This window comes from Rhineura floridana, chromosome 11 (genome assembly GCF_030035675.1).
Source record: "Rhineura floridana isolate rRhiFlo1 chromosome 11, rRhiFlo1.hap2, whole genome shotgun sequence".
Taxonomy (NCBI): domain Eukaryota; kingdom Metazoa; phylum Chordata; class Lepidosauria; order Squamata; family Rhineuridae; genus Rhineura; species Rhineura floridana.
The window spans coordinates 61,064,062-61,090,067 of NC_084490.1; the positions used below are offsets into that span (position 1 = coordinate 61,064,062).

The following is a 26,006-nucleotide window of genomic DNA, read 5'->3' on the forward strand; positions in this document are numbered from 1 at the left end:
GGCCGAGCACGCGCGCGCAGCCTCCAGAAGCGGCCAGACGGGGCGGGGTTAGAGCCATCAGAGGCCACTTGAGTGGAAGCCGCAGAAACTGACTTTTTTTAAGTTTGTGGACCAATGGCAGATTTCAGTTTTCCCGGAAGTTCGGGTTGTGTGTTATCCTACTTATCTTTATGATTTCTCCCCTCCTCCCCCCCCCCCTGCGTGCCTGGACCGAAGACTGCAGGCAATCACGAGCGGCTCCGAGCTATGACGTTCTTTAGGAGCGACCTCTGTGATTTTATTCTTACAAGAGACTTCTTATAACCTGTGTCCATTAAGGCCTCTCTTCCGGTCTCTACCAGGCTCTTCCGTATGTGGGGAAAACACAGTTAGGACTCATCTGTAAAAGCTATAATCGAAAGACAGGATTAAAAGGCCCCTTTCGCTGCAAGTGCAGTGAAATAATCACATCCTGCTTTCCACCCAATCCCAGTTTGTTTTGCTCCATCGAGAAGCCTATCCCTGTGAAGCGGGAGGCGGGGAGAACTCGCATTGAATGTCTCTGAGAGACGGTGCAACAGCTGAAATAGGCCCTTTTACAAATAAAACTGATGTCAACAAAATAGTATATTAGTTAAGAGACACTCAAGAACAATATTTTAGACCCGAGTTCCTTTCAATATTGTCATTTTATTAATCCTTCCTACCTCAAACCCATCAAGAACGCAATAGGCCAGAATAGACATTTTATACATATTTTTGTGAAAAAAAGAAAAAAGTGGAATGCATTAAACACACGAGGATATTTTAGAAATGAACCCAACAACAATTTATTTTATTTATTATTTCAATGTATATACCGCCCTTAGCGAAATAGCTAAGAAATTTACAGTCGACCGACCACAAATACAAAAACATGGTATTAAATATTAAAGATAAAAATGCTTGAAATCAGAAACTAAAGCAGACAAAAAAACAACCCAATTGAGTTAGTTGCCACTTTTAGAAATAAACCCATGAAATGTATTAACCCTTTCCCAGCCAATATACAGTAATAAAAAGAATAGATTTGAATGACTGGCTTTAATCCATCCAACACAGCCAATAATATCACAAACTAGAAAGGCACTGACAAAGAGAAGTTCCATATAATCCATGTTCTGCTACCTGTTCTGGGCAATGACAATCGTCTGGTAATTCAGTCTAAAATGCCAACTTCCAAGCTACCTAAACCAGCCAAATTCATAAATCTGATTGGATTAGAGTGGGGAATGATCAGGTAAACCAAAAAACTTCCACAGATTCCATGTTCCACTGCCTGTTCCAGTCGATACTCAATAAGGATATCCTGCTTATTGCCCTGAATGGGTAACACAACATGGATTCTTTTGAAGTTCATTCTGTTGAACCATTCCCACCCAGTCCTTTGCGATGTGTGAATTTGACTGGGTTTGATACCTTACAAACCAGTTCTGATTTTTGTTGTTAAAAATAGTTGTGGATGGGAATGTGCTAATAACATTTATATAATACATGTATTTAATGACTAATATTTATTTTATTTATTAGATTTATATCCCATCCTTTTTCCCAGTAGGAGCCCAGCGCGACGAACAAAAGCACTAAAAACACTAACACATCATAAAAACAGACTTTAAAATATATTAAAACAAAACAACCATTAAAAACATATTAAAACAAAACATATTTAAAAACATTTTTAAAAAGCTTTAAACATGTTTTTTAAAAAAGGTTTAAAAATATATTAAAAAGCAATTCCATACTCTCATATGTGTTTAGTACATCCCACTGATGTATTTATTCTTTAAATAAAATGTCAGTTCTAGCAAACTTCCTTCTGTTCCAAATCAATTCTGGATGTGAAGTGGTTAATAAAAGCATACTATTTCAAAGGTTTCAGTTCTAAAATATTGTTCTCAGGTGTCACTAACACATGTCATTGTTTCTTATATTAGTTATATTTATAAAGGAACCATTTCGATTCACTTCATTCCATCTTTTACACTGTTGCCAAAAAACATGGCAGAGAAAATCGAAAACACCTCTGGACTTCACTGCAAGGTTGTTCGCATCCTACCCTCTAATTTCCAGTATGGAATAATCCATATTCCAATCAGGAAGAGCAGGAATACATGGACAGTTCTCCAGAGGGATGTAGGAAGTGGAGTCTCCCAAGTATCTGTATTGGGACCTGTGCTGTGGAACTTGTATGTAGATGTTATAGTTTTTAGGCATAAGCAGGTAGCCAGTCTTGTTGATGATACCAAATTGTTGGAGGTGGTTAAAACAAAAAGTGTTTGTGAGGAGTTCCAAAAGGATCTTTGTGAACTGGGTGAATGGGCAGAAAAATGGCAAATGCAATTCAATTCACGCAAGTGTAATGTGATGTACCTTAGGGAAAAATCCTAATTTCACATATCCACTGATGGGGTCTGATTCTGACCTGGAGGTGACTGACCAGGAATAAGACCTTGGGGTCATAGTGGATAACTTGATGAAGATGTCAACCCAGTGTGAGGTAGCTGTGAACAAGGTGAACTCCATGATATAGGTCATTAGGTAAGGGTTTGAAAATAAAATGCCAATATCATAATGCTGCTATACAAATCTATAGTGAGACCACACTTGGAATACTGTGTACAGTTCTCATTGCCTCATTGCAAAAGACATTGTAGACCTGGAAAAGGTTCAGAAAAGAGCAACCAAAATGATCAAGGGGTTGGCAGAAACTCTTCTATGAGGAAAGATTATGACATTTGGAGTTTAAGAAAAAAAAGACAAGTAAGGGAAGACATGTCAGAAGTGTTCAAGTTCATGCATGGTGTAGTAAAAGTGGATATTTTCTCCCTCTTTCATAACAGTAGAACCCAGGGCCATCCAATGAAGTTAAATAATGGAAGACAGACAAAAGTGCATACTTCTTCACAGAACACATAATTAAACTACAGAATTCACTCCCACTACAGGTAGTGATGGCCACTAAGTATGATGGCTTCATGGAGGATAAGGCTATCAATGACTACTAACCATGATGGCTATGCTCTGCCTCTGAATCCCAGTTGCTAGAAATAGCAAGTGGAGAGAGCATTGTTGCACTCTGGTCCTTCTTGTGGACTTCCCATAGGCATCTGGTTGGCTACCTTATCCAGTAAGGCCTTTCATGTTTTCACTTGTTCAATTTGTTACAGTAGGGCCCCACTCATACGGCGGGTTACGTTGTGGACCCCCGCTGTAAAGCAGAACTCATTGAATAGAATGGTGCATGACGCCCGAAAACTGCCGTAAAAGCTGAACAAGCCCCGTATGAGTGGGGCTTTAGTCTAATTGCATCTAATTGAGACCGCCGCATTAGCGAAGCGCCATAAAGCAAAGCACTGTAAAGCAGGGCCCTACTGTACTTGTTTTTTAATTGACGTATCCCATTCCAGCACCACTAGTTTGTTGAAGGGCAGTATAAAAGTGAAATGATAAATAAATAAAATATTTATTATTATTTATCTTTGTAGATGAATGGTGGTCTAGAACAATTTTTAATAAATAAAAGAAATGTGTATTTTCATTGACCAGGCAATTTAAAAACTGAAATCACATCACACAAAAGAAAATCCCAATTGTACTAAAAGCCTGATTTCCCAATATTGTTTCCTATCGACAATTTACACTTCTTCTCCAGGACAGACAAAAAAAAAAAAAGGCCAAATAGAAGCAGTATGCTTTGACTCTGAACGCTGGACTTGTCAGTCTAAAATTAGAACCCTATGGATAAAGAGCAGTTCTAAATGTCTTTCCGCCCATGTGATAAACACATATTGCCACATAGAACTCCTGGAAGCGCCAACAGAGATCAAATGCGTGCCCGTCTGGGGGGCGGGGGAGGAAAGTAAATTATTGTCTGGATAGAGAACTTTCTGGTTCATATTGGAAGCCATTTTTACATCTCCCCCGGGTGAGAGTGCGAATTACCAGTAGAAACCAGTAGAGAAGAAATCCTAGATTCTAGCATAGCTGCAGTTAGGCTGTGCCGTATACCCCTCATTCCATATAAAAAGGAACAGCGGACCGAGTTTCTGCTGCTTCAAACCAAGGTCTTATTTAATGTGAAAATATATATTTTAGTACAAATACAACCCGTTATTCTCGGCGTTGCAGCTTGTGGGGATGGCTAAGTTGGTTATGACAACCCTGGGACGTAGCCCACTAATAATATCGCAAGTTAGTGGTGGTCCGAGGCTGGTTTGGATTTCTAGCCCAAATACTTCATTCAAAACACACCTCAGCGAAGGTCAATTTACTTAACTTGCCCCTTCAGATTCCTCCCCTCAGCATAATATCTTGCGCAGTTCAGTAGGTGCCTGGCGCTCCATTGATTTGTATGGAGGCTGTGACACGTTGTAATTTTAAACGTTTAAAAATTAAAGCAATCAGACACGAAATAAGAACTGATTTAGAGCACGAGCGGGTGTCTTTTGTTTGAGGACAGCCACCTACTGCCCAATCACAGGTGCATTAAAATCCTGGGTTTCTCCATTGTGTTCTATGGGTGGCTTGTCCTTCTATCTTGAAGAGAAAGAAAAGTCTACCGAAACCGGAAGTTCAATTGGTGGGTCGCTCCGCTCTCTCTCTCTCTCTCTCTCTCTCTATGGTGGCTTCCTTTGTGCCACGTCTTGGCGCAGGCGCATTGGTGGAGCTGCTGCTGCTACACCTGCTGACGCGAGTTGACGGGGTCCCAGAGAACAGTCGCGGCCTAAGGAGTCCTCCGAGGGAGAGGCAGGCAACAGAAGATGAACTTCTTGCGGGGTGTCATGGGCGCCCAGAGCGGTGGGCCTCAGCCTTCCGGTGCCGAGACGGTGAGTCAGTCGGCCTGGTGGGGAAAGTTTGGGCGGACTGTCAGGTCTCCGTACAAGCGACCCACTTGGCGCGTTTCGGCACAGTTCTCATAGCGCCCGTGTTTCCGGCTAATTTCCTACTTTGCCCGCCCACGTTGTTCCCCAACACACACACACATCACACGGTTGGTTCACGTATTAAGCAGTCTAGGTTTGCGCGTACAATTATCAGAGAGGTTTCTCTCCGAGTGTTACCTGTGAATGAGGTACCTGTTTTTTTCAAATGTACGTGTACGAAGGTCTCTGGGTGTGAATACAGACGTCTTATGTGAAGCAGTGTCTCTGTTGTATGTCTCTCTATCTGTTGTAGGTGCATATCTAAAAATCTAATTGGTGGGATGGCTGAGTTCATCACTTCAGACCTGCTCCATCTTTGCTGTGTAGGCGGCCATCTCACTCCCATTAGTTTGCATAAGTTGCTGTCTTGGAATCAACTTGAAGGCAGTCCATTTCATTTTTCAAATCAGATTGAGTTTTTGCTGTAGGTTTCCATACTTGCAAAGGAGGGAAAGGCATCACAGTAGGGCCACAAACTTCTTCGTTGTCCAAGAGCTCTCACTTACCTTAACTTGGTCTGAGCATGATTAATAACTGGAAAAAAACTAAGGTGTGAAGAATCTTTCTCAACTGATTGTGACTGCAGGAGTCTTGTTTCCATTCAGAGCTAGACTGAAATTATCTGAGTGCAGAGGCTGCAATAAAATAAAAAGTTTTATGACCTTTGATCATGCTAATGAGTCCAAGGGGAAACAATTCTCCCTTATATTCTGAACATTCATAGTATGGATATCTTTGTTGCTCAGAAATCCTGCCAAAAAAGGTAGACTCCACATTGCTATGCTAAAAACTTTAAATATATGATTTACACATTGGAATAGAACAAGGGTACATATTTTTTCTTCCAGTATGAATGGCATTTGTGGCACTATACTGAACACTAGGGAAATGTCCATCTTAACCTTGAATTCTATACAAAAAAGTCTGCAATTAATAGTATTGTGTGTGTGCATGCAAGGCTAACCTGTTTCATTGAAAAATCAGCTTTCTGAGGCTCAAACTACACATTACATAGAGTTCCATTTATTTTCCTCTGTTGTCTTTTTCTAAAAAAGCAAGAGTAACCTTGATGAGCTACAAGACTGAGGGGAGAAAGAATGAGTGGGGAGAGGTTATTTTAACAATTTCCCACCTTCAGTCACTTTTTAGTTTAAAACTATTCATCCCAAGCAGTTTTTTTCACCTGTAGGAGGAAAACGTATGGGTACACTGTATCTCCCTTTTCTACTCTTAGAGTGATCTTGAGCTGCTGCAGAACAAAAGGTCAAGCATCTTGCCCGCCCACCCCTTTTTCTGTTAAGATTTGCAGCATGCCCAGATGGATTTTGTTTTATATTTTAGAACAACACGGAAGAAAGAAATCTGAGAGTTCAATTCAAGCCTCAGATACTATGTGCTATTATAAGAAACAAGAGAACTCTATGATGGATATTAGATTGAAGCAAAACTCTTGGGCCATATCTCAGTGTCTGAGCATCTGCACATCTGCTTTGCATGCAGAAGGTCTCAAATTGAATCCCCAGCACCTCCAGGTAGAGCTCGTAGAGGCCGTAGTCTGAAACCATAGAGAACTATGAGAGAACTATAACCATAGAGAACTGTTGGTCAGTGTAGTCCAGTATTCTTTATCCTTGGACTGCAACTGCCACCATCCCTAACCAACATAGCCAATTCTCAGGGATTATGGGAGTTGGGTCCCCAGACGTTATTGAAGAAAACTGGTGTATACTAGATGGACCAGTGTTCTGCCTTGGTATAAAGTAGCTCACTCCTGTATTGTTAGTTGATCAGTTCCATAAATCTACTTGTAATTAGTTTTGACCATAGTCAGGAGCCTCTGTAGATGCTAAGATGGCTGTGTCCCTTGACACTGAAGACCTAGCCATTTTAAAATGTGCCCAGGTATAAGCCAGTAGTGTATTGTGGTGTATTATTGGGGATGGCCTTGAAGATGGTTTAGAGTATCCTGCAGCCTGCCCCCTAACTTGTAGGATGTATATAGCATATTAGTGAGCAACCCTGTTGATTGTCCTGGACCACTCATCAGCATTCAGTACCATCAATCATAGTGTCTTTCTTGGCCACCTTACTCTGATCGGACTGAGAAGAATTGCTTTATGGTGGTTCCAGTTGGTGCATGGGAGACTGCTGCTTCAGCTTGTGGCTTCTTCTTTACATGGCACTGCAAGGGTTGTCTCCCATGCTTTTTAATACAGATATTGAACTTCTGGGTGAAGTCGTGTGGAGATTTGGCCTAAAATGTCTTCATTGGTAGGCTGATGGCATTTCGCTCTGTCTTTTGTTTTTGTATTCTGCTCTGGAGAGGTGGAGGTGGAGGTGGCAGCTGAACAGTGTTTATGTTGCTGTGTATTGGGGCGTGTGTGTTGTTCCTCTCTTGCTTTTTATTATGCTAATTGGTATGATACATTTTGGGTTTTAATTGCAATCCAGCTTGGGTGAGGGGTTGAACAATTAAGAATTTAATAACTGCACTGCACTCTAAAGGAAAATACTTGAAGGAGTGGAAACATTTTGAAGAAATCTATTCTTTTACAACTAGCACCTTAGCTTTCAAAAAAACCTTTTAGCCTTCTGTGAGTTCTGTGGTTCTCAATCCATGTCATCTTTTCATTTGGCACGTGCTATTGAGTAGCTGGTGTGCTAACAAAATAAGCGAGAGTCTTCACACATGCAACTTCAAAATTCTTTATTGTAGAAATATACATAATTTGGGATGTAGGTTAAACATTCTTAACTATGATTCTAGGTTTGCTGCTCCTTTTGTTCTAGAGTTTATGTGTGGGAAAAGGTTGTAGCTCAGTGGTAAGAAGAAGCTTTACATACAGAACGTCCCAGGATTCACTGTGTAGAATCTCCAGGTAGGGCTGGGAAAGACTCCTGTCTGAAACTATTGAAAGTTGTTACCAGTCAGTTAGACAATGCTGGGCTAGATGGACCAATAGTTTGACCTTGATACTTGTTTTTCCACTGAAGCTGATGGAACAGATTCAATGTCAACTCTGTTAGCACAGATCAAGGATGGAGGGAGGAAAATATGTTTACAAATAACGTTGTTGTTGTTGTTGTTATGTGCCTCCAAGTCGACTACGACTTATGGACCATTTTAAAAAATGCTTTCTATTTTTTCCTATTCCTCGTATAGATACAGAAATTATGTGATAGAGTAGCATCTTCAACCTTACTTGATGATCGCAGGGATGCTGTACGTGCACTAAAATCTCTTTCAAAGGTATGTGTGTTTTATTCCTTATATAGAGCTTTAATTGTATATGACACTTAACAGAACTTGGTGGCAATTTGAGAAGTCTATAATTTGGTTTTAGTTGTTACTTCTTCAATTTGCCAGAAATACCGCCTGGAAGTGGGGATTCAAGCTATGCCTCATCTTATCCATGTTCTTCAGACAGATCGGTAAGCATCTTAAGAAACATCTATATGCAAAGAAGTGCTCCTCATTACTTACTTCCTCTGCCATGTAACAGAAGCTGCAGTTGAATTCAAGTTAATGTGAAAGTGATGTAATGGCATGATTTTTGATGAGTAACAAATTTATCAGAGTCCATAAAAACCTTATTGGTTTGTTTTTAGTTATAGTGGAATGTTTATCCTAGCATTCATGTTCAGCAAATGCAAAAAGCTTCAAAAATAATGATTTTTGTTGCCAGACTCTTTGTATAGAAAAGCTGATCTTAAATGTAAAGCAGTAATTGCCAAGAAGAGAGTCACAATCCCTAAACATGTACCATAACTATTTTAGGATCTTTGTTCTAAAAAGAACCTTGTGTCGATGTGTTTTCATTCAGTGACCATTGTACTTGTATTCACAGTTCAGATTCTGAAATAATTGGCTATGCTTTGGATACCCTTTACAATATCATGTCCAATGATTTGGAAGAAGAAGAACAAGGTATGCACTTACTTTTTTATTTTATCTCCTTAATAACTAGATTTAATAATTTGGTTTAATTATCCAGTTATTAGTAAAGAATAAAACAATGCAGTGGCCCAGTTTAGCATTACACGAATGAGCCTGCATGAGGGTTGGGCACACATCCCTCCTCTGCAGTCTGGTATGACTGCAAAGAGAAGATTGGAAGCATCTGGCTTCCATTGTAACTGACCAGAGTTCTTTGTTATGTCTGAACTCAGGAAAGGTGGTTAATTTAAACTATGGTTAGTTCAGACAAACCACAATGATGACTATTGGCCATGCTGACTGGGACTGATGGGAGGCCACAAGGTCTCTATCCCTGGTTTATTTAGGTATTATTTGTATACCACTTTTCATATAGTGTCTCAAGATGGTGCACAAGAGAAGAAATACAATAGTCCATTAAGCAATTTCAAATGCTGAAACAGGAGTAAAATCTCAAAAAAAGAAAATACAGCAGCATTCTAGGGCAAATTAACATGATGCCACTTTTGGAACAATTTCAGCAAACCCCTGGGAATACAGATATTCCCACCAAAGCCACCAAAACACCACTTGCATCAGCATCCACCTGAGTTCAAGGGGGATCCATCACACAGAAGGCTGTCCTCCTGGTCACTGTCCAATGCACTTCTTAAAAATGCAGTACAACCAAGAAGGCCTCCTCAGCCAATTGTGTTGAACAGATAGGACAGAACAGGAGGAGGTGATCCCTTGGGCAAATAGATAAAGATGATTAGTTTAAAACTGAAATTGGATGCTTCCAATCTGTTCCTTGCAGCTTTATCAGGAGAGTGGAAGTACATGTGCCCAAGACTCATGCACTTTTAGTCACGTGACACTGAACCCTAGTTTCTGTTATGTCCAAACCAGCCCAGTATATCTTTCTGTCACAGAAACTATTTTTATTGTCCTTTAACATAAACACAGGTGCTCAACTTTCATAGAATCCAGTTTGTGATGCTGTAATACTTCAAAACAAATGGAGTATGTTGTTAAATAGAGTATTTTATCAAAATTTATCAACTACCACAGGCTCTTGCTTAATTGTAATGTGCAAGTACTTTGTTTATTGATATCATAAGGTGCTTCACCTTTAACATTGCTAAAACTGCCAACTGACCTTAAATGTCATTCCCCATCAGACAAAGCAGTCTTGAAGATAAAACATATAATCTCCAAAGGCTGGAACCATGCCTCATTTTTGTGCTATCTAGGGCTCAGTAAAGGACAAATGAAGCTTGTCAGAATGTGTATACCCTCTTTTCTATAACTTGCAGTATGCGGGCAATGAGTGCTCCTCCCGTCCAGTGGAGTCCTCTGCTTCTGTACAGTGGAACCGGAAGCTGGCTGGCTGTTGTTACTGATTTTTGTAGCAAACTCTGAGGTGTACTGTAAAATTAATGATTTTCAGACAGAAATGTCAGGAGGACACAGATTTATCAGGAGGACACAGATTTGGCTGACCTGATCACTTTATAGGTCAATGAGGGGGCATTTCTTAAAAGGCTGAGTGAGGGCCCCTCATATGTTTTACAAACAAGTGAGGGAGGCAGAAAGAAACACGACTAACTTATATCGATGTTTTATTTTTGCTTGTAATTGCGAAATAGAATTTCAAGGTCTGTCCCATGATAACATTCTTGATGGATCTTTCTGAATGAGTTTCTTTACAAAAGTAGTGGGAAAACAAGAGTGCTGCATCTTCTTCTTGCAGTTTGCTAAGATCTAGAGCAGCCTTTCCCAACCAGTGTGCCTCCACAATTCCCATCTTTCCTGACCATTGGCAATGCTGGCTGAGACTGATGGGAGTTGTGGTCCAACAACAGCTGGAGGCACACTGGTTGGGAAAGGCTGATCTAGAGGTTGGCCCAGATGGATGGGCCAAATGTGGCCAGTCACTCTTTTGGATGTTGTCCTGTCTTTTCAGAGTGCTTTTCAGAGTGCTTTGGAAAAGTCAGTCACGTGTCTTACCGCTATTGCACTAAACCTACTGTATTGCACTAAGACCTGAACTAGATCTGCTGTGTCAAGTTAGCCACAACCAAATTATCTTCATGCCTGTCCTGGTTCTGCTAATGTGTGGAAGCGGTACAACTGTTTATGGGCTGACTTGGGGAGGAGGCTTTGGAGTTCTTGCAGGACACGTTTCTTTTAATTCTACAAGTGTTTTAATGCTTTTCCTGATTAATTGGAGGACAGGTAGGTTATTGAAAAGCTGAACAACATTTATAAAATAAATGGAAGAAACTTATGATACAAAGTAGCTGCACAGAACTTACTGCTTACATTTAATATGCATTCAAGATAGAAATACTTGCAGGTAGTTTTCTGGAATATTCCTTTTTATGCTGAATAAAACTTGAAGAATGGGATTGACAGAGCTTCTAACTTCCATCTTTCAGTTCAACCTTTTTGCATTATATGGATACATTTGAATGTGCCAAAATAACGACTTGCATAAGTATGTCTTCATAAGTAATCTTCTGAATTTTAGATAATAGAGTGTGAAATGCAAACTAAGAAGGGAATTATATTTTGTGAGCTGATCATTTATTTATTAAATGCTTAAAATTGAACTAAGCATTGAACTACCAGAACACCTTACAAAATAATAGACATGGCACACAAGGAAGAAGGGACATAGGAAAACAAACACATTCAGCTACATTACAGATATATCACAGCAATTAGAATGACAACTGATGCAGAAATCTCGGGGAGGGGACAGTCAAGTGGCGGGTGGTCTGAGCCAGGCCAGTGTTGGGGATTATGCTATCTCTTCCTTCTGATGGCTGATAAGCTTTTATGAGTCACCCAAACCAAGGCATCTAATGGGGGGGCACCTGCTTCTTTTAAGAGAACAAAAACTTGAGGGTGGAGATCAAGGTTTAGGATATATAAGATTGTGGTGTCTTTGATGGGTCTCCAGAGGATATATATAACAAAATTTGTTTAGAGATCCCTGAGTTGGACTAATCAAGTAACCCACTGTAGTAAGCGTTGATCTGTAGTTCTTCCTTCTGAAATCAGTTTTATGCCATTAACTGATCTTTTGTGCAGTACTAAATGGAAAACTGCTTCATTTTTGAATCTCTCTCTTTCCTTGTCTGCCTTTACAGATGATTCTGAAGGTAAAGCAGCCTGAATTTATATTAGCATGGTGTGGCTTTAGTTGTAGTTCCATGCATTTACTAACTCACAACACCTTTAATCTATTGTCAAAAGGATACTGTACAGACTTTTGCAAGTATTATTCTCAGAGTTTTCGCTCTTACACTTCCAAATTTAAAGCTGTTTGGGCCCCTTTCATGTCAAAGAGAAGCCATTTGGTTGCTCAAAATAATAACTAATGGAGAAAAATGTGGCTTGTCTTCAATAATGTCTTGTATTAAATTAAAATACATGAATGTATTAGTACAATGGGGGCAATACGAAAACATGGTGTTCAGGAATAACTGCTGAATTGCAAACATTTTACAGCAGCAAATTGAAATTCAAAATGGTCTCCGTTACAGTGTCCTTTTTAAACAATGCTGTGCATATAAGCATGTTTTGTTTAATGTACTTCCATAGAAATTGGTTTCATCTTAACAGCACTTAGATCCCAAGGTCCATTTGAAGTAATGTAGTAAACATGTTTTATACATTTGAATAAATATTTTATCAAGCAGCTAATTTTAAGATATTTTGTCATGATATTGTACTAACAATGTCAGGTGCGTTATAACCTGCTTAATAGCATAATTTTGATATGCATATGAGGCTTTCTTACTGTTACTATATTGTTTTGTCCACGTCCATGCAGTTGTTGTCCAAAAGATTCCTAGATTTTCTCTATTGGCATATTATTTTGTGCTTGCCAACACTGGCCCAACTGTCCGTCTATGGCAGCACCATCATGGCTCTTCCGTAGCCTGCATTGCCAAAAACTGAGTGACTGAAGGGAGGGGAGCAGATTGGAGGGAGGCATGGCCTCCAGAGGTCAAAGAAGGAGTATAGCTAACAGGAAAGCATATTTGCTGCACATATGAGGAATGGGGTTAAAAGGAGCTAGATACTACTCTTTCTACACAGTATTTAATGTAGATCATTATTCATCCTAGAAATCTGTGTCAAATTTATTTTTATTAAATTCAAAGTCTTTTTATTGGTCAATGTCATATGATGGTGAAGACAGCCTTTTGTGTTTCAAACTGGAGGTTGTCTTCTGTTTCTATTTTGGATGCATTAACAGTTGAATCTCAAACTGCAGTTTGATGTAAAATCAGACTGATTACAATATGTTGCTACTTAAGCAATGAATCTAGCTGTTGGGAAAAAACCTTGGCCTTTCCAAGATGCATGGCTTCAGCCTGCTATGCTTAAACCACTCCACTTAAGGAAGGGTGGGCATGGTCAATTAAAAACATAGAGCACACCTAAAAATTTGCTAGAATATATTTCACCTCCCACTGTTTTATCTTGTGCAAACTGAGACACTCCTCATGTCCATTGGATGCTATTCTGCAGAATAGTCAGTGCCATTATTCCACAGTTTTTTAGTGTAAATTTTGCAAAGTATCGCTGTACTTCACATATTCACAGAAACAGAAGCAAAAGAAAATGCTTCACTAAAATTGCAAAGTGAATTGGACATATTTAAAGCGACTATCTGAACTATATCATCTGTCTTAATATTGTTGCTTCCTCCCTGCTAAAACAAGATCAGCACAGCAGATGACTTGTTTCTGTTATTTGGGCTGGTTGCAGGTGTTGCCACCACTCACCACATGCTCAGAGGCACATTACATAATTCTTCCAGGAAGTGGGTTGCACTGTGAAAGACCAACCCAAATTGTGTTTGCATTTTTATCAATTTGTAGGGCAGTACAATATCTCAGAGAGGAGGTGAGGTCTCCTGCTCCCCTAGTGCATTTACTATAGCTGCCTAATTTCCTGCTTTTTAAGTTTGATAGAAATATCTGTTGGCTATAGGTACGCATGTAAACCACAAGGGTTTTTTTTGCCTATTTGTGAATGTCTCTGCTTTTTAATCTGGGAGGTAAGAAATGGGATCCTGTGCAAGTTTGCTGAGAATGGATTGATCATTCGCATGCTTATTGAGTTCAGTGGGATTTACTCCTGTGCAATCATGCTTAAGATAGGTAAAACTGAGAAGGGGAGGGGTGATTGGAAGGGGAGGGGAGAGGAGGGAGGGGGAAGGAAGGGGAGGTTTGTTCGTTTCCATGCTTATGGAGTTCATGCTTAGGAAAGGTAAAACTGACGGGGGAGAAGGGGGAGGTGACGGAAGGAAAAGGGGAGGGGTGGGAAGGGAGAGGGAAGGGATAGGAGGGAAGGGCAGGTTTGATCATTTGCCTGCTCAATTGGATTTACTCCCGTATAATCATGTTTGCATAGATGAAACTGTTCAGGGGTTCAGGGAGGAGGAAGGAGGAGAGAAGGGGAGGAAGGGTAAGGGGAGGGGATGAGATTGGGTGGGTGGTTACTGGATGGAGGGAAAGCCCTTTTCCTTTCCAAAAGGAAAATATTGTGAATCCTAGGAAGTGTAGTTTGTGAAGAGTGCTGAGAGTTGGTAGGAGAGGCCCTTTTCCCCTCACAGAGCTACAATCTCCAGAAGAGGGGCTGACTGTTAAACCCCTCTGGCTACTGGAGCTCTGTCAGGGGAATACGAGTTTCCTCTCAGCACCCTTCACAAGCTACACTTTCCAGAATACTTTGGGGGAAGCCATGACTGTCTAAAGTGCAATAAAGGTCTGGTGTAGGTGTGGCTCTCTGATTAGCCACGCCAAACAGTTGTGAGTCTGGCTTTTAGAATACTGACAGTTGGTTCTTACTGAGCATGCCTGTGCTATCATACAGTCCTATGTTAAATTTCTTAAATTAATTAAAAATCAGCCAGGCATTTTTTAATTTTTAAACTGAAGAAGATGAAGGTCAGAGTATGGGGCAAGGCCAGTGATAGGATTACAGGTGCTCTGTGAATATGGCTGATTTTTAATTAATTTCAACAAATTATGAGACCCCTGGATTTTTTTCTCTTTGTTTGTCACTTTGAACTCTAGATTCTCTCTGTTTCATGTATCACCATGAATACTTAGAGGGCTGTTAAGCAAGCGTTTCTGAGTTCAGGACTATAAGTTTTGTAAGGTTTTCTTTTGAAATGAGGTTATGGGAAGCATCAGAATGGCATGTGAGGGTATTTTCAATGTAACATTGCAGAATGCAAAAAATCCATGCTGGCTATAGCATATAGACACTCTCGTGGCTGTATAATTTCAGCTCTGTTGCCTCACAGGTTAGCTTCCACCATGTTCCAGGTTACTCTCAACAGTAAGTAAAGTCTGTCTGTAGGTCTCCTCTCCTGGAGTGCTTGGCTTCTATGCTATTAATCTTGGCAGACTTAAGTCCAGGATTGCTATCCTTTCCTGTGGAGGAAGGGGACTGAGTAAACCTAGGGATGCAGGGATTTCCTCTTTGGCCCCAACCAGTGGAGCTTAGCAGGAGAGCCTGAAGATGGCCTCTGGCAGGGGAGTAAGGGCCAACCCTTCCTCCTTTATGCGGAGGCCCCTCACTTAGAGGCCTCACTTATTCTAGCCTGTTCTCTGGACTTTCACTGCCCCCTTCCCCATCTCTGAGGCTTTTTATGTCCTCCAACTTTCCCCATTCTTCATTCTTGCTGAGGCTCTGTAGCTGTGATCTTTCCCTCCCATCAGGCAGATGAATGAGTGCCCCACCCTACTCCTTCTAGCATAGGTAGTCTCCAGGCAAAGTCCAAATATGGTCTCCTGAGGAGCCATTGCCTGGTTGGTGCTTGGTGGTGTGGATCAGGGCCTGCTAAGAGGGCAAGGTGCTAGCAAAGGACCACCGAGCTCTTGCGGTCCATCACAGCCTATAACAAACTGCAAGAAGAAATAAGGGACGTCAGTTTCCAGGTGTGCTTTTATCCTGGAAGAGAGGGACAGGTGGCATGGAACCAGTAGCTCTGGTCTTCGTAACTCCCATGTATGAATTGTAGAACATTTTCTTTGGAAAAGTTATGCCAGACATCTGTGATTCTATATAATTTACATGGGAGTTGAGATGCTGCTATTCCATATTGAAGACCATTCTGGTGTTGTTTTTGCACTGAGAGTGAACAAGTAGCTACATGAATAAGAAGCTGTGAATAGGATATGTCGAAAGTATAGCATTGTCCAATCTGAAGAAAATGTTTGGGCTTAGTTTAATAGATTGTATATGATGACTAAATCGAGTCATTATTTGCTTTGTATAAACTTGTTTGTTTATTAAATATATAACCCCCTGTTCCCAGAAGGAGTCCAGGGTGGCAACTAAAAGTACTGAAAGCACTCAAAAACATCTTAAAAGCAAAAGACTAAAACATATTAAAACAAAACATCTTTAAAAAATCTTATAAAAAAATCTTTAAAACATCTTAAAAAGCAGTTCCAACACAGATGCATATTGGCATAAGGTCTCTACTTAAAAGGCTTGTTGAAAGAGGAAGGTCTTCAGTAGGCACCGAAAAGATAACACAGATGGTGCCTATCTAATATTTAAGGGGACAGAATTCCAAAGCATAGGTGCCACAATATTAAAGGTCCATTTTCCATGTTGTGCGGAACGGACCTCCAGATGAGATGGTATCTGCAGGAGACCCTCACCTGCAGAACACAGTGATCGACTGGGTATATAAGAGGTAAGACAATCTTTCAGGTATCCTGGTCCCAAGCTGCACAGGGCTTTGCACACCAAAACCAGAATCTTGATCTTGGCACAGTAGCTAATAGGCAGACAGTTTATGGAGGACTGTCAGCAACAGACTTCTGTGATTAATATTTGTGTTAGCAAAACTTTAGCATTTTCTCTTTACAGCAAAAAAGTTATAAGGGGAGTGTGTAAAAGATAAGTCAAACGGGTCTTGACTGCTTTTAAATGAGCAGACCAAGAGTGTGCTGCTTAGAATAGCCCATTAAACCACAAGAGCTGGGATAATTTTTTTTGTATCTGTTTGTTAAAAACCACAAGACAATGTTTTTTCAACCCTTTAAAAATAAAGGAAGTTTCTACAAATTGGGAAGGCATTCAGAATATTCTTTACTTGTGAAAAATTAGTAAAATGTATCTAAAATGCTAATTCATCCTACAGTAAAGAGGATGTCATTTCTGTATGGTAGTTTCTTCTTCATGGGCTCTGTGCAGGCTCACATACAGGTGTGTGCTTGCACAAGACAACATTCAGAATCTTGTAGAGCTAGGCAGTAAAGGATTTTGGCAGCAGGCCTGTACCTGGCCCTCAGACGGCATAATTTAAGGGGTATGGGCCTCTTTCCACTGAGTTCTTTTCTGATTGCTTCAGTGGTAGCATTGTCAGAATTTTCTCTCCAGTTAGAGCAGTTAGGCAATCTTCATTTTTATCTCTCTCCCTGCTTTTTTCTTTTAAGTCTTCTGTCATTTTTTAAATTTTACTTTACCTTAGGACTCTGTGAGAGCTGTGTCCATGCTATGATAGTAAGCCCCCCATTTGGACAATCACAACTGTTGTTTGTTCTACCTGAAGTGGTGGATACTAGTCCTTATTGTAATCCTGGTCTATACAAGTTGTGGCAAGAAATAAAGAAAAGTATGGCGCATGAAATAGTGTCGGTGACGTGCCCAACAGCAGAATCCTACAAGTTGAGCCATTTAGCAGATTTACTAGTAGGGGATGATAATTTGGATCATATCTGCAAATTTGCTTTGAATTCATAGATGGAGCGTGTGCTATAGTATTAACATTACCAAAGCTGATGCCCTATCCATAAATACCCGTATAGAGTGTTGTTTGAATACTTAATGTTTGCATAGTGTTTGCATGCCTGGTGAGATTAATTTGAACATTTAGAAGGATGGGTAGGATAGAAATATTTCTAATAAATAATTTCTTTGTTAATATAATTATCTCTTCATTAGGATCTTTACTGACTTTCTCGTCAGCATTTTCTAAGCAAGTTCATGTCAACTTTCATGCCTGAGGTTAGGAAATCTGTAGTACACATTGTTTGCTCTGTAGCATTGACAGTGTGGTGGATGACAATTATTTCTTAAGCTTGTATTTGGCAGTTTTGTATTTATATTACATTTACTCCAATAGTACTTGTTGGCAGTTATGGAAGTGATTAAAGTGATTAAAGCTGTGCTGTAATTGCATCTTTGTTAATGTTTCAGAAGAAAATTCACAAAAACAAGTTGAAGATCTTGGAAGTCAATTTACAGAAATTTTCATTAAGCAGCAAGAAAATGTCACTCTATTGTTGACCTACTTGGAGGTGAGAACTATAGATAATGTTGCCATGAATGAAACTGTATTAATCTCAAGACTCTTCACCACAGATACCGAAGATGGTTTCAGAGGTTATTGACTGAGATGTGCTGATCTGAATCATGCATTCTTTTGTCCACTGTGACTGGAACTAATGGACCAAACAGAATTCAGTTTTCAAACAGTTTTATGGAATCCTGGATAGTTGAAACATTGAATCAGGTCAACTGAGCTTCATCTAAAACCATTATTTTTTATGCCCAGGCAGCTTTAGATGTATTTAGCTGAGAAATCTCCTTATATTAGGCCTGTTCTTATAAGTGAAAACCAGTATTATGTAGCAGAGTGTTGGACTAGGACCTGGGAAATCAAGGTTCAAATCCCCATTCAGCCTTGAAGCTCACTGAGTGACTTTGGGCTAGTCACTGTCTCTCAACCTAACCTGCCTTAGATGATTGTTATGGGGATAAAATGGGGGAGGAGAGGCATGTCACTTTGAGAATTTAGGAAGAAAGGCAGGATATAAACGTAATAAATCATGTTTTTATTTAAGTAGTGTAGCAACTTGTTCTCAGTTTCAGTTCATGCCTTCAAGCCTCATTAGATTGGTTCAGGAGTTAAAGTAAAATGGTTACATCTCCAGGAAGACAAATAGGTTTTTCAGAAATAATAAATTAATTATACTATAGTGGCTAAATGATGGAGCTGTGAATCAGAAAGTCCCTGATGCAAATTTAGCCTTCGCCGTGAGCAGACTAGATGGCCTTAAGAAGTAACCATGTTTCATTTGCATCCTTGACGTATCTCTCCACCCGTCATTTTCAATGTAAGAATAACAATACTGGCCTACCTTTCAGGGTGTTTGTAAGGATTACTGAGGATGTGTATAAACCACTATACAAATGCTAATGGTACTATTATGCTTTAATTTGATTGTCGTTTAGACAAGGAAGTAGACTTTCTTTGACAGAAGCAGGGTGTGTATGTTAACATAATGTCATAAATATCAGCTTGTCTAGAATAATTAGTAAACAGTGAAATACAGTGGATTTTAATGCTTAGCATAATAAATTACAGGAGTTTGATTTTCATGTCCGGTGGCCTGGAGTGAAGCTTCTTACAGTGTTATTAAAACAGCAGGGACCCCATGTGCAGCAGATAATACTAGTCAGCCCCATGGGTAAGTACTTCTTAAAAAAAACATTTTTATATTGCGTTTCAAGTATAGCAACCTACCAAAGCAGTTTACAAAAAATAAAAAATCTATAAAAATCCATACGATAAAGCAAGGAAAGACCAGTAAAAGACAACCAAATAAAAACATCCATCAAGACATACTAAAAGCCTGGATGAATGAAAAGGTTCTCACTTGTGCAGAAAAGATACAGGGTGTGGTCCTGCATTGGTACCTTTGGGGAGCTTAATACTTAGGTTCACCATTGGAAAGGGTGTGAGACAGGTGTACTTTATTGCCCTATTTGCTTAATCTATATGCAGAATATATCATACGGAAAGCAGGATTGGACCAAGATGAAGGAGGTGTGAAAATTGGAGGGAGAAATATCAATAATTAAGATATGCCGACAATACCATACTACTAGCAGAAACCAGTCATGATTTGAAACGAATGCTGATGAAAGTTAAAGAGGAAAGCACAAAAGCAGGACTACAGCTGAACGTCAAGAAGACGAAAGTAATGACAACAGAAGAGTTATGTAACTTTAAAGTTGGCAATGAGGACATTGAACTAGTCAAGGATTATCAATACCTTGGCACAGTCCTTAACCCAAATGGAGACAATAGTCAAGAAATCAGAAGAAGGCTAGGACTGGGTAGGGCAGCTGTGAGAGAAGTAGAAAAGGTCCTCAAATGCAAAGATATATCACTGAACACTAAAGTCAGGATCATTCAGACCATGGTATTCCCGATTTCTATGTATGGATGTGAAAGTTGGACAGTGAAAAAGGCGGATAACTGCTTTGAAATGTGGTGTTGAAGGAGAGTGTTGCGCATACCGTGGACTGCGAAAAAGACAAATAATTGCGTGTTAGAACAAATTAAACCAGAAGTATCATTAGAAGCTAAAATGATGAAACTGAGGTTATCATACTTTGGACACATAATGAAAAGACATGATTCACTAGAAAAGACAATAATGCTGGGAAAAACAGAAAGGAGTAGAAAAAGAGGAAGGCCACACAAAGATGGATTGATTCCATAAAGGAAGCCATAGACCTGAACTTACAAGATCTGAACAGGGTGGTTTATAATAGATGCTCTTGGAGGTCACTGATTCATAGGGTTACCATAAGTCGTAATCAACTTGGAGGCACATAACAACAACAACAAAGTTCTTGTGGGAGGGGGTGATCTTTGATATTTTTTATTCTAAAGCCATTTAGGGCTTTAAAGTTAAAACCAGCACCTTCCATTGGGCCCCCAAACTGACAAGACTGATTGACTAGATCTGTACCACATGCTTGCTCCCAGTGAGTTCAGAATACAGCAGATAAATTAGTATGTTTCTGAACTGAGCAATGTTGCAGTAATCCAAACAGGATATTACAAGGACATAATTACTATAGCCAGGCTATTTTTGTCTAGGAAAGACTGTAGCTGGCTCACCAACATAAGCTGGTGAAAGGTACTCCATGGCATTAAGGCCACTTGCCCTCCCAGAAATGACCAATAGCATTTTCCAAACTGTGAATCTAATTCTTAATGAGTTGTGTAACTCCATCCAGAGCAGCCTGAAGACAGGAAAAAGTATCATTGTCTGAAATTTAGCTAGAATATCTACTAAGACAGTGGTTCCCAAACTCTTCCACCCCCAGATCACTTAAAAAAATTGCTGCAGGTGTTGACAGACCACTTAATGATTTCCATTTTTAGACATTGAGTACAATCCTTTTTTATAAACTGGTGACTCCATTCTTCCTTTGCATACATTCTTTTAGCCTGTTCCCCTCTTTCTTGCTGCTTTCTTTATTCTCGTGTAGACTCTCTACTCCTTTCATGCCTTTGTGAGCCTCTTTTCCCCACTTAGAACCTCCCCGGGTTTTGGGCCAGCTGCAGCTTTATTCCTCTGAGGCGTGCAAAGCCTCCCCCCGCCCCCGCCATTCACTTCTGGTCTGTCTTGCTCACCTTCCACCCAGACCGCCAAGTTGTAAGAATGATGGAGCAGCCACTGTGACCCCTGTTATTCACACACACAAACACCGCTTCTCAGAGTTGCTGCTGTGGACTGCCCGAATGAAGCTCACAGACCACTAGTGGTCCACAGACCATACTTTGGGAACCCCTGCATCAGGATGTAGTAATCCAAAGGGGAGCATCTGGAGCTGATTATTTTAAATTTCTCTAAACATTAGAAGCCACCTAACAACAATAATATATTACTTTTGTTTTGACTTGGGATAAGGAAGCTTCATATGCATGGGCATAACATATCTCCTATCATGGTTTTCTTTCAGGTGTCTCAAGGCTGATGGACCTACTAGCAGATTCTAGAGAGGTCATACGGAATGATGTAAGTAGGAAAAAATAAAGCTTTACAGTTGTATCTAATAATCTCTTATTTATTTTTATTGCAAAGAAATACATAACAAAGAAAAAAGTGAACATCTGCTCACATTAACAATAGGAATAATACATCAATCCTAATTTAAACATATAAATATGAGCAGTCCATACGTCCAAATAGATACCCAAATGAGATTGTTGATTGTAAGATATGGATTCAAATACAGAAAAGGGAGTGAGATCTTCAGACTATTGAGTAAAGGATGGTGGGTGTTCATCCTTCTGACCTTGAAGTGTAAGTCTCTTTGCAACCATAGGAGCTCACAGAATCCACTTTTGTTGTCCATCTGTTAAGGGATCTGCACTAGCTGCCTATTAGCCACTGAAGCCACATTCATACCAGACATTTATTCCACCATTATTCCACTTTAAACAGTCATAGATTCCCCCCAAGTATCCTGAGAAGTGTAGTTTGTGAAGGGTGCTGAAAGCTGTTAGAAGATTCCTATTTCCCTCGCAGATCTACAGTTCTCAAGAGTTTTTTGGGAAGAGGAAATGACTGTAAAACCACTCTGACAAACTGTAGCTCTGTGAGGACAATACGGGTCTTCTAACAGCTCTCAGCAGCCTTCACAAACTGCACTTCCCATGATTCTTTGGGGGAAGCTATGTAAGTGGAATAAATGTCTGGTGTGAATGTGGCCCGAGCCAGTTTTAAGGTCTTGTTATTTATATATAAAGTCCTAAACAATTCTGGACCAACCTACCTGAAAGACCATCACCCTCCAATGACCAGTAAGGGTATTAAAATTTACAAATGGAATACAGTTAATCCTAGCATGGCCTGATGATCATCATCTTGTGGTGATTTGGAGGCAGGCTTCTTCACTGGTGGCATCAGTGTTATGGAATGCACTCTTTGCGGAAATATGAGAGGCCCCATCCGTGTTGGCATTCCACTGATTCTTGAAGAAACACCTGTTCATGCAGGCATTCTCTTGTTCTGTTCACCCAAATCTCCTATTTTAATCACTTTGTTTCAGTGGGATTGTTTTCCTGTATATTTTAACAAAGAATATTTATGACTGTATAATCTGCAATGTTACAACTTTGTGTCCTCATTAATTCATCGTCGTCCATATGACATTACAAACTAATACGGATTTTCGTGTTCACAAATTCACATTAGAAATACATCAAAAAACCAATAAGCTTTCCTAAACCGATAATGAATCACATTAACGTCTGTGGGTTCGGATGCAATGCCGTGGTCTTTCCTGCAATAGGAGGCCCATGAGCATTCATCCATCATATGCCAAGCCCCTTGTCTCCTTCCCACCCAATAGCACATTCACAAACCTGCACATGTGTGGAAATTTAAAAAATATATTCATTTCTGTGCTCGTCTGAAAAAGCACGTGAAAAGTGATGGACCTATCACTGAAAATGGATGGACTTCGGAGAGCAGCCAATGCTAAAGCAAAAAAAGAAAAGCCCACACATATGGATGTTTGATAATTGGGTTTTCACAATAATCCGATCACAAACAGGACATGTATGGATCTTGAGGCCACCAACCAAAAATGGAAAACACACATTTTGTGGTTAGGTATGGATGGGCCCTTAGTCTGTTGCAGCAAACAGAATAATAGAATAGTAGAGTTAGAAGGGGCTTATAAAGCCATCAAGTCCAGCCCTCTGCTCAATACAGGAATCCAACCTAAAGCATACCTGACAGGTGGCTGCCCAGCTGCCTCTTGAATGCCTCCAATGTTGGAGAGCCCACCACCTCCCTAGATAATTTGTTCCATTGTCGTACAGCTATAACAGTTAGGAAGTTTTTCCTGATGTTCAGTCGAAATCTGGCTCCCTGCAACTTGAGCCCATTATTCTGTGTCCTGCAGTCTGGGATGATTGAGAAGAGATCCTGGCCTTCCTCTGTGTAACAACCTTTCAAGTACTTGAAGAGCGCTGTCATAACTCCTGTCTCCTCTTCTCAAGGCTAAACATGCCCAGTTCTTTCAGTCTCTCCTCATTTGTTTCCAATCCCCTGATCATCCTTGTTGCCCTCCTCTGAACCTGTTCCAGTTTGTTTGCATCCTCCTTAAAATGCGGTGACCAGAACTGGATGCAGTACTCAAGATGAGGCCTAATCGGTGCTGAATAGAGGGGAACTAGTACTTCATGTAATTTGGAAACTATACTTCTGTTAATGCAGCCTAAAATAGCATTTTCCTTTTTTGCAGCCATATTGCACTGTTGGTTTGTATTCAGTTTGTGATCAACAATTCCAAGATCCTTCTCACATGTAGTACTGCTGAGCCAAGTATCATCCTGATAACTGTGCACTTGGTTCCCCCCCCCCCCCAGGAATAGAACTTTGCACTTATCCCTGTTAAATTTCATTCCGTTGTTTTCAGCCTAATGCTCCAGCCTATCAAGATCACGTTGAATTTTATTTCTCTCCTCCAGGGTATTAGCGATCCCTCCCAATTTTGTATCCTCTGCAAATTTGATAAGCATTCTCTGAACCTCCTGATCCAAGTCTTTAATTAAAATGTTGAAGAGGACTGGGCATAGGACCGAGCCCTGTAGTACTCCACTCATTACCTCCCCACATGAATGTTAGTGTACCATTTAAGGAAGAGTGGTCTCCTCCCCCCACCCGAAGGAAAGTTTTGGTCACTTTTGTCTCTCTTTCCTCCTACAGGGTGTCTTGTTACTTCAGCAGCTAACAAAAAGTAATGCAGCCATCCAGAAAATTGTTGCTTTTGAAAATGCCTTTGAGAGATTGTTGGATATCATAACAGATGAGGGAAATAGTGATGGAGGTAAGCCTTGAAAGCTACAGTGTTATCCAGAAGTTAATTAAAAAGTGCCCATCCTTCTATGAATCTGTCTTATTGATTATTTGATATTCTTCTCTCATATGTCAGTTTAGCCATTAGGGCACTGAACCCTTCTTAACAGAGTTACTGTTGATACCCAGAAATTATTTGGGAGGGGTGTACTTCTATGATCTGCTGCTTAAATAAGGCTAACAAATTTTCATTATTAGATCTGCACTGCATCAGTTAGAACAACCATAGGGTGCAACAACATTTATCAGATATACATAGCTATTTTTATATCTGAGCATGAGAGATTTCTGATTAGAAGCTTCATGAACCTTAAAAATGTTTATTGCTTTTCTATTATACCTCACGATCGGCAGCCCTATGTCTTTATTACAGTTTATTACAAATTAATAGGTAAAATACCAGTTGTACAGGATTCCTAGGTAATTGTAGTTTATAACGTACAGATGTGGGTGGGCTGATTATCTGAAGACTGATCTATGTACGCCGCCTAGAGTGGCCATTCATTCGGCCAGATAGGCGGCCTAAAAATAAAATTTTATTATTATATTATTATTATCTGGTATTCTACCTCTATGAAACACACCTGTATGGATTTCTTTTTAGGATTTGCAGATGATTGTCAGTAGGGGAAAAAGTCAATGCAGTCCATAGACAATCTGAAATTGCTTGAATAGCTTGCAGATAATAAAACACAATTTTAAATAGCTGATATAGCACAGTGCTCGTGTTTTCCTTCGTAACCTTAAAGAGATGTATGGGATTCTGGTACCTGGGAAAGCCATTCAGCAGCATCTCTAAGACTAGTTGTTTAACCCTTTCATTCTCTTCCTGAATTTGTGTTTAGTTCTTTCTGAGTCCCTGATCTGTTGGGTTATGTGCACACTTTTTTTTTATTCCAATGGCATTTAATTAGGTTTTTGTAATTTTTATTTTCAACTCTTCGTTTTTAATTCTGTCTCTTAATCTTGCTAAATCTTGCTTTAAATTATTTTAATGATTTTGTAAAGTATTATAAACCTGCTTTGGGAATCTTTGTCACAGTGGAAAAACAGTCCAGAAGTGTTGTTATAAATAAAATAAATAAATAAGTTCAAATAATTGGACTGTAATGTCTAGACAGATGGGCTCTATGCATGATTATTGTGACACTGCATGTTATATTGCTTCTCTGTTGAATACAGAAAATACAGACTAAAAAATAACGTGAGAATCGGTTCTAAAACGTGCTTGGGAAGTGATGGCATTTTAGTACTACATAAAATGTCAGCATAATTGTTAGCAGCTGAAAAATCTTGAAATACACTGATGATGATGACTTATGCTGTAATCCAGTACATGTCTACTCAGAAGTAAGCTCCATTTGGTTTAGTAGGACTTACTCCCAGTTAAGTGTGCATTGGATTGCAGCCTTAGCTTGTATGAAT

General features: G+C 39.8%; 1 protein-coding gene across 2 annotated transcripts in view; it reads left to right on the top strand.

Moving 5' to 3' along the window:
* Positions 1–4,635: 4,635 nt before the first annotated feature.
* Positions 4,636–26,006, top strand: part of USO1 (USO1 vesicle transport factor) — a 57,615-nt gene continuing 36,244 nt past the window's right edge. For both annotated transcript variants that reach the window (XM_061588851.1, XM_061588852.1), the window contains exons 1-8: positions 4,636–4,847; positions 8,107–8,193; positions 8,311–8,375; positions 8,792–8,871; positions 18,106–18,206; positions 19,277–19,379; positions 21,673–21,728; positions 24,432–24,552. In XM_061588851.1, coding sequence (XP_061444835.1) covers positions 4,782–4,847; positions 8,107–8,193; positions 8,311–8,375; positions 8,792–8,871; positions 18,106–18,206; positions 19,277–19,379; positions 21,673–21,728; positions 24,432–24,552 — 679 coding nt within the window. In that variant the 5' untranslated portion in view covers positions 4,636–4,781. The remainder of the gene's footprint in view (positions 4,848–8,106; positions 8,194–8,310; positions 8,376–8,791; positions 8,872–18,105; positions 18,207–19,276; positions 19,380–21,672; positions 21,729–24,431; positions 24,553–26,006) is intronic.